Source organism: Montipora capricornis, chromosome 2 (genome assembly GCF_036669925.1).
Source record: "Montipora capricornis isolate CH-2021 chromosome 2, ASM3666992v2, whole genome shotgun sequence".
Taxonomy (NCBI): Eukaryota; Metazoa; Cnidaria; class Anthozoa; order Scleractinia; family Acroporidae; genus Montipora; species Montipora capricornis.
The window spans coordinates 6,994,244-7,003,230 of NC_090884.1; the positions used below are offsets into that span (position 1 = coordinate 6,994,244).

At 40.2% G+C, this 8,987-nt stretch overlaps 1 protein-coding gene across 1 annotated transcript; it reads left to right on the forward strand.

The window, feature by feature from the left end:
- The first annotated feature begins 1,928 nt into the window (after positions 1-1,928).
- LOC138037734 (melanocyte-stimulating hormone receptor-like) lies at positions 1,929-4,144 on the forward strand. The gene has a single exon (XM_068883642.1). It carries the CDS (start codon positions 2,556-2,558, stop codon positions 3,465-3,467), a length of 912 nt encoding a protein of 303 aa, XP_068739743.1. The 5' UTR covers positions 1,929-2,555; the 3' UTR covers positions 3,468-4,144.
- Positions 4,145-8,987: the final 4,843 nt, after the last annotated feature.

An 8,987-nucleotide genomic window follows, 5' to 3' on the forward strand; every position in this document is an offset into this window, starting at 1 on the left:
GCCGGGCCTTGTTGCAAGTATGTTAAAAAGTGTAACTTCCTACAGTTAAACGAGAAAAAAGGGTATCAAGGCACAACCTATAACTGTAATAGCGGACTTCGCTTCGTCGCCAGGTAAGAAATGTTGTAACCCAGGCCATCTGTGCGAGAAAAGAAAAAAAAAAACGGTTTTAGTCACCCTACGACCGTACGTACGTCCACCCCTCCTTTTTTGCCAGTGTGACCAGTATCTTGTGAGCATACCACGTGCTCAAGTTTAGAGCTCATCGAGGTCAGCTGTTTTCTTGAGGTTGACGGCTGACTATGTACGTACTGGGTTCGATTGGATCGCAGGCTCAAGTCAGGGTAATTTACTGTAAGAATAAACTAGACGCTCCATGAGCATACACTTTTTAAGATCTACAATTCCCGCATAATCATAAAGCGGGGAAAAAAAGCCTTTGAATTAGTAGGCACAGTCCTGAATGTGAATTTGTCGACAAGAAGAGCCAAACTTTTCGAGGAGCTAACGTCTAAATGAAAATTTGCATAGCGGTATAAATTTAATAGTCTTGACATTTACTGACAGTCATACGTCCTTTACTAATTAAACTGCAAAAAAAAATTCTTCGAAAACGTACAAACCTTATACATTTTCGTCTACAACTGAAAATGAACCTCACTTTCAAATTTCAAAAAGTAAACGGCTGAATACGACCACCTCTTACAATACTGTCACGGCCGTAGCCAGTCATTTTTTCGTCATTGTTGAGAATAAAACGTGATTAGTCTAGTGTATTCATCATAAACTCCTAAAATACCTACGAAGAGAATTTAACCACGGACGTTGCCTAAGTCATAACGTTTTTCTGGCTACGTTTTTCTGGGGTTATATATATGTATCAGTACACCTGCATGTAGGCTCAATATTTATCCAAGTTTAGTCAGATAATTCAAAACCTGATTAAGGAATAGAATAGGGAAACTGCAAGATCAACTTTTTAGATTATTCGATGAAAATTAAAAGACAGGTAAGGGTAATTGAATGCAATCCCTCCAATTGGGTGCAAACACGTTTTCATGAAAGAGGCCTCGATCAGCTCATGCCGGGTTCATCAATCTTTCATCTTTTGACTTTTCCATCAAAGATTCACTGACGTGAAAAAGTTGTATTGAATATTTGCTTTCTATTAATTTAAGAATGTTATAGAAAGATGTACCTTGTTGATCTGATAACATATTTGCGCCTTTTCACTCGTCAAAAGAACAGTTTCCATACCATGTTTGTGACCGCATGAATAGCATGTTAGCCTGCTTTTCCACACGCGCAAGTACAACAGCTCTTATTTCACCGCGAAAACGCCGTGCCTTGTTGCAAGTATGTTAAAAAGTGTAACTTCCTACAGTTAAACGAGAAAAAGGGTATCAAGGCACAACCTATAACTGTAATAGCGGACTTCGCTTCGTCGCCAGATAAGAAATGTTGTAACCCAGGCCATCTGTGCGAGAAAAAAAAAAAAAAAACGGTTTTAGTCACCCTACGACCGTACGTACGTCCACCCCTCCTTTTTTGCCAGGGTGACCAGTATCTTGTGAGCATACCACGTGCTCAAGTTTAGAGCTCATCGAGGTCAGCTGTTTTCTTGAGGTTGACGGCTGACTATGTACGTACTGGGTTCGATTGGATCGCAGGCTCAAGTCAGGGTAATTTACTGTAAGAATAAACTAGACGCTCCATGAGCATACACTTGTTAAGATCTACAATTCCCGCATAATCATAAAGCGGGGAAAAAAAAGCCTTTGAATTAGTAGGCACAGTCCTGAATGTGAATTTGTCGACAAGAAGAGCTAAACTTTTCGAGGAGCTAACGTCGAAATGAAAATTTGCATAGCGGTATAAATTTAATAGTCTTGACATTTACTGACAGTCATACGTACTTTACTAATTAAACTGCAAAAAAAAATTCTTCGAAAACGTACAAACCTTATACATTTTCGTCTACAACTGAAAATGAACCTCACTTTCAAATTTCAAAAAGTAAACGGCTGAATACGACCACCTCTTACAATACTGTCATGGCCGTAGCCAGTATGAGGCAAACAGTCATTTTTTCGTCATTGTTGAGAATAAAACGTGATTAGTCTAGTGTATTCATCATAAACTCCTAAAATACCTACGAAGAGAATTTAACCACGGACGTTGCCTAAGTCATAACGTTTTTCTGGCTACGTTTTTCTGGGGTTATATATATGTATCAGTACACCTGCATGTAGGCTCAATATTTATCCAAGTTTAGTCAGATAATTCAAAACCTGATTAAGAAATAGAATAGGGAAACTGCAAGATCAACGTTTTAGATTATTCGATGAAAATTAAAAGACAGGTAAGGGTAATTGAATGCAATCCCTCCAATTGGGTGCAAACACGTTTTCATGAAAGAGGCCTCGATCAGCTCATGCCGGCCTCATCGATCTTTCATCGTTTGACTTTTCCATCAAAGATTCACTGACGTTTTGGCAAGGTGGTTCTCAAAATTCAGAATGTTAGGACAATACTGAAGGCTTCAATCAAGCATTATGAACAAGTCACTGGTGAATACGAGTTGCTTTTTTCTTACAATGAACGTGGGCCAAACGGAAGCAACATTTATGGCAAATGTTGTTACGTGTATCCTAAACTCGCTTCTTTCTCCGATAACGTGTGCTGGGAATTTTATCATTGTATACGTGATTTGGAAATCACGAGACCTTCATTCGCCATCTTTTTTTCTTCTGGGTTGTCTCGCAGGTGCAGATTTCCTTGTGGGAGTGATCTGTCATCCATCTTTGGTTGCTAGCAAAATAGCCGAACTTCAAGGAGATCCAAGCCTTGTGTGTTCATTGAGAATTTTTCAGTCCTTGAGTGCGTGGATAACAGGCGGCATATCTTTGCTCCTTTTAGCGCTTGTGTCCATCGATCGCCTTCTTGCTCTCACACTTCATTTAAGATACAATTCCGTTGTCTCGATTTCTCGCATGCGTTTCGCAGTTTTGTTAATATGGGTTGCCACTGCAACTACTGTATCATTGAGGTTTGCAGTTACCAGCTGGCTAATTATCCCGTTACTATCACTGCTCATCACTTTTCTTGTCATTGCGTTCTGCACCTACAAAATATTCCACATCGTTGGAAAACATCGACGACAAATACGAGAGCAAAACATGGCCATGAACGTGGGTGCGAATGCGTTGAACGAGCTCAAATGCAGAAAATCAGCGGTGACTGTTGTTTATGTCTATGGTTTGCTCCTAACGTTTTATATTCCATTGTTTGCAACGGTTCTTGCGGAAAACATGATTGGGCATGCTCGATCCGTGAAGATTGCTTACGACTTTTCCACAACAGCTGTTTTCATCAACTCGCTTTGGAACCCAGTCGTGTACTGCTGGCGAATACGAGAGATACGCCAAGCGGTGAAACGTGTGCTAAGAAGACTACAGAAACATTAACAAACGGTCAAGCAAAGATCTTCTCAATGTGTGTTGCGGGACAGATTTCACGAAAAGTATAAACGCTTTCCAAAATTCATGCTGTTTTCTCCCAAAATCTTATTGGTGATGGTAATTTCTGCACTTCGAATCTCACTGAATATCGGAACTGGTTGCAGAGACAAGGTGTACTTCTGATCTCCAGTTGGAACTGTATTTAAAATAATTGCGTTTCACAAGGAGAAACGGTTGCATCAATATTTGCTTTATAGTAATTTAAGAATGTTATAGAAATATGTACCTTGTTGATCTTATATCGTATTTGCGTTCACTCGTAAAAAGAACAATTTCCGTACCATGTTTGTGACCGCATGAATAGCATATGAGCATGCTTTTTCTGCTTTTGTCGCAAGTAAGTTTAAAAGTGTAACTTCCTACAGTCTAACGAGAAAAAAGTGCTATCAAGGCACAACCTAAAACTGTAATAGCGGACTTCGCTTCGTCGCGAGGTAAGAAATATTGTAACTTAGGCCATCTGTGCGAGAAAAGAAAAAAGCAAAAGGTTTTGGTCACCCTACGACAGTACGTACCTCCACCCCTCCTTATTTGCCAGTGTGACCCGTATCACGTGAGCATACCACGTGCTCAAGTTTAGAGCTCATGGAGGTCATCTGTTTTCTTTAGGTTGACGGCTGGCTAGGTACTGGGCTTCGATTGGATCGCAGGCTCAAGTCAGGATAACTTACTGTAAGAATAAACTAGCCGCTCCATGAGCGTGCACTTGTTAAGATCTACAATTGTCGCATAATTATAAACCAAGGGGAAAAAAAAGCCTTTGAATTAGTAGGCACAGTTCTTAATGTGAATTTGTCGACAAGAAGGGCCAAACTTTTCGAGGAGCTAACAGGAAATATCAATAACTAAATGAAAATTTGCATAGCGGTATAAATTTAATAGTCTTAAGATTTACTGACAATCACACGTACTTAACTAATTAAACTGTAAAAAAAAAAATCTTCGAAAACGTACAAAGCCTTATACATTTACTTCTACAACTGAAAATGAACCTCACTTTTAAATTTCAAATAGTAAACGGCTGAATACGACCATCTCTTACAATACTGTCACGGCCGTAGCCAGTATGAGGCAGACAGTCATTTTTTCGTCATTTTTGAAAATAAAACGTGATTCTAGTGTTATCATCATAAACTCCTAAAATACCTACGAAGAGAATTTAACCACGGACGTTGCTTAAGTCATAACCTTTTTCTGGCTACGGCCCTGACTGTTATTTGGGATTGTATATATGTATCACTACTCAGTACACCTGCATGCAGGCTCAATATTTATCCAAGCTTAGTGAGATTATTCAAAACCTGATTAAGGAATCGAAAGGGGAACTGCAAGATCAACGTTTTAGATTATTCGATGAAAATTAAAAGACAGGTGTGGGTAATTGAATGCAATCCCTCCAATTGGGTGCAAACCCCTTTTTCATGAAAGAGGTCTCAATCAGCTCATGCCGGGTTCATCAACTTGATCTTTCATCTTTTGATTTTTCCATCAAAGATTCACTGACGTTTTGGCAAAGCGGTTCTCAAAATTCAGAATATTATGACAATACTGAAGGCTTCAATCAAGCATTATGAACAGGTCACTGGTGAATACGAGTTGTTTTTTTGTTAGAATGAACGTGGGCCAAACGGAAGCAACATTTATGGCAAATGTTGTTAGGGACTGTGCAATAATTATCAGGAGGGGGGGCCCTAAAACCAGAGGGGGGGGGGGCCTTAAGTTAAAATAATGGAAAGGAGGGGGGGGGCTCTACATTAGATTTCTCAAGTAAGTTGAGGGGGGGTCTTAATTAAATTTCACAAATTCGATAACGAATAAATAAACATTTTCCAAATAGACAGATGCCACGCCTTTGACTATCCATAATGTCTAAATATTGCATCAACATAAACACATGCTTTAACTTATTTAGAATGTCAACATATGATAGATTGAAACAATCGCTCATGCACAGAAGTCACAAACCACGTTGTGAGCTTTGCCAATAAAACATTTGGCATTTAAGAGGTCCCGCAGACATGCCAGGTCTGTTCTTGATTTAAACAGCGAGAGGGTTTCTAGGTCTACAGTTTCTAGCTGAGGAATGCCACATACTTCTGTTTCATAGTTGTCATCAATGGGTTCACCTCCCAAAGACCGAAAAAATATACAGGTTCGGGTCCTACGGCTTTCTGAGGCAGCAATCCTCTTCTTCTCCCTTTTTTTCTTCTGTTCCTTCTTTTTTCTTGATTTGGATGCTTTGGATTTGGCACCAATAGGAAATGTCGCTTTATATTTAGCCATCACCCTATCCAGGTCTTCTACAAGATGCAGAACGTTTAAACCGACTTGAGACTTTATTGAATGACGTTGTTCAGCATTAAAATTGTGTAAACAGCTGAGGCCAGTCTTCAGTGTTTTTCTAACTTGGTTACGACAGCATTAAGCTTGTCCTGGATATCATTTGCCTCTTGTTTGCAACGTCTGATGTTGCTGTCATCATGGGGAGCTGGCTTATAATCCTCTCGGAGAAACCTTCCTCGGTTGTCGGATAAAAGATATTGGTATCTGTTCTCAAGTTTTTCAATATCTAAAGGTACGTGTTAGAGAGGGGGGGGGGGGGGGCACATCATAATTTTGAGAGAACGTGGGGGGGGGGGGGTCACAGCTAATCTTGACGCTGCTGGAGGGGGGTACCTATCTCATTTTTCCTTTGGTGAAGCTCATTTTAGGACCCCCCCTTCCTGATAATTATTGCACAGTCCCTTACGTGTATCCTGAACTTGCTGCTTTCTCCGATAACGTTTTTTTTTTGCTGGGTTGTCTCGCAGCTGCAGATTTCCTTGTGGGAGTGATCTGTCAGCCATCTTTGGTTGCTAGTAGAATAGCCGTGGATAACAGGCAGCGTGTCTTTGTTCATTTTAGCGCTTGTGTCCATCGACCGCCTTCTTGCTCTCACACTTCATTTAAGATACAATCCATTGTCACGGTTTCTCGCATGTGTTTTGCAGTTTCGCTAATATGGGTTGCTGTTGCAACTACTTTCTCATTGAGGTTTGCAGTTACCAACTGGCGAATAATCCTGTTACTATTACTGCTCATTACTTTTCTTGTCATTGCGTTCTGCACCTACAAAATATTCCACATCGTTGGAAAACATCGACGACAAATACGAGAGCAAAACATGGCCATGAACGTGGGTGCGAATGCGTCGAACGAGCTCAAATGCAGAAAATCAGCGCCAATGTTCTTTATGTCTATGGTTTGCTCCTAACGTTTTATATTCCATTGTTTGCAACGGTTCTTGAGGACAACATTATTGGGCATACTGGATCCGTGAAGATTGCTTACGACTTTTCCACAACAGCTGTTTTCATCAACTCGCTTTGGAATCCAGTCGTGTACTGCTGGCGAATACGAGAGATACGCCAAGCTGTGAAAAGTGTGCTAAGAGGACCACAGCAACATTAACAAACGGTCAAGCAAAGGTCCTCTCAATGTGTGTTGCGAGACAGATTTTACGAAAAGAAGAAACGCTTTCCAAAATTAATCCATGTTGTTTTCTTCCAAAATCTTGTTGGTGATGGTAATTTCTGCACCTCAAATGTCACTGAAAGTCGGAACTGGCTGCAGAGACAAGGGGTCTACTTCTGATCTCCAGTTGGAACTGTATTCAAAAGAATTGCGTTTCACAAGGAGAAACTGTTGCATCAACATTTGCTCTATATTAATTTATGAATGTTATAGAAATATGTACCTTGTTGATCTGATATCATATTTGAGCTTTTTTACTCGTCAAAAGAACAATTTCCGTAACATGTTGTGACCGCATGAATAACATATGAGCCTGCTTTTCCACACGCGCAAGCACGACAGCTCTTATTTCACCGCGAAAACGGCCTTGCCGCAAGTAGTTTAAAAAGTATAACTTCCTACAGCTTTAACGAGAAAAAGGTGTTATCAAGGTACAACCTATAACTGTAATAGCGGACTCCGCTTTGTCGTGAGGTAAGAAATTTGTAACCCATCTGTGCGAGAAAAGAAAAAAAAAATGGTTTTGGTCATCGTACGACCGTAAGTACGTCCACCCCTACTTATCTGCCTGTGTGACCAATATCACGTGATCATCCCGCGTGCTCAAGTTTAGAGCTCATCGAAGTCAGCTGTATTCTTGAGGTTGACCGCTGACTAGGTACTGGGCTTTGATTGGATAGCAGGCTCAAGTCAGGATAACTTATTGTAAAAATAAACAAGACGCTCCATAAAAGCGTACACTGGCTTGCCTGTGGTACGTGTTACACAATTGAACGGCAGGGTTCCAGTTAATTTTTTTAAAGCAAATTTATAAACCTTATAAATTTAAGTTAATGTGACAACCAAGACATATCACAATGTGCGACTTACTATCTGGACAAAGCTTTGGCTGTCATGCTCAAAGGTCATTTCCTTTAATTTCACGTGCAAACAACATCTCGAGCCCCATTTCGCCAATCACTTGCTAGCCTTCATGCACGTTGTGTTGCCATAGTGATCCCGCCGGTTTTTCTTGCCATGTGCTACAAAGCTTAGTTTTCTTGTGTAGCTTGCTACGAAAATTTTCCTCCCTCCCTCCCTAACTTTGCTGGGTCCTTGGTGGTATGTCAAAGAGTTAAGTTCGTATTCAATTCTATTCTTACTAAGTCCCTTGTTTGTATAGTTGCATATTTACGGTAGTTTTTTATAACATGTTACTGTTCTCTTCGAGCTTATCAGCTCTGAGTAAGTTTATTGAGTTTTAAAGCACATCGCTTTATGGGTTATTATGCCTACTAACCTTAAACAGCGGTCTACCTATGTAGTCATGTTTCCTGTTAAATTGCTTGCTGTAGAGCCTGCATATCTGGACTGTCAGTTATCTGCTGTACATTCTTAACATGTTACAAGTTTTACATATTAGCTATCAGAATTGTATTAGGCTACCAAGGCACCACATTTTATGGATGTTTTCTCTTCATTGCTACTTTTACTGAGATATCCATAATTATATTGATGGGTTGGGTTTCATCTAGAGTTATTGTTCCTTGAGAGTTAGTCTAAATCATGTTGTCAACTAGGTAGATAATGGGGTACTTGGACACTCTAATTATCTGATATACATTTCCTGACATTATGTTACAGGCCCTCTGTAATCTTGTTATGTGAAAGTCAGTTATAGATTTATTGAATTTCAATGAACATGGGTTGGGGATGAAGTGCTCCCATACAGGTCACCCTTTGCCCCATAGACTCACTTATTTCTTCTATTCTGGGGTACTGGGCCCCAGTGCAGCTTTATAACTTTGTTACCATAGCAACTAGGTGAAAATCTTTTAGGATAAGGACCTCTTTCATTGGGGATCTTGACCCCTTGGAGAGGATTGGGGGATTATGACCCCTCTCTGGAGAGGATTGGGGGATTATGACCCCTCTCTGGAGAGGATTTACTTCTCCTTTAGCTAACTAGGATAG

What these genes read in the sequence shown, in the direction of transcription:
- LOC138037734 (XM_068883642.1), top strand. Translation starts at nt 2,556, where the DNA reads ATGAACAAGTCACTGGTGAATACGAGTTGCTTTTTTCTTACAATGAAC.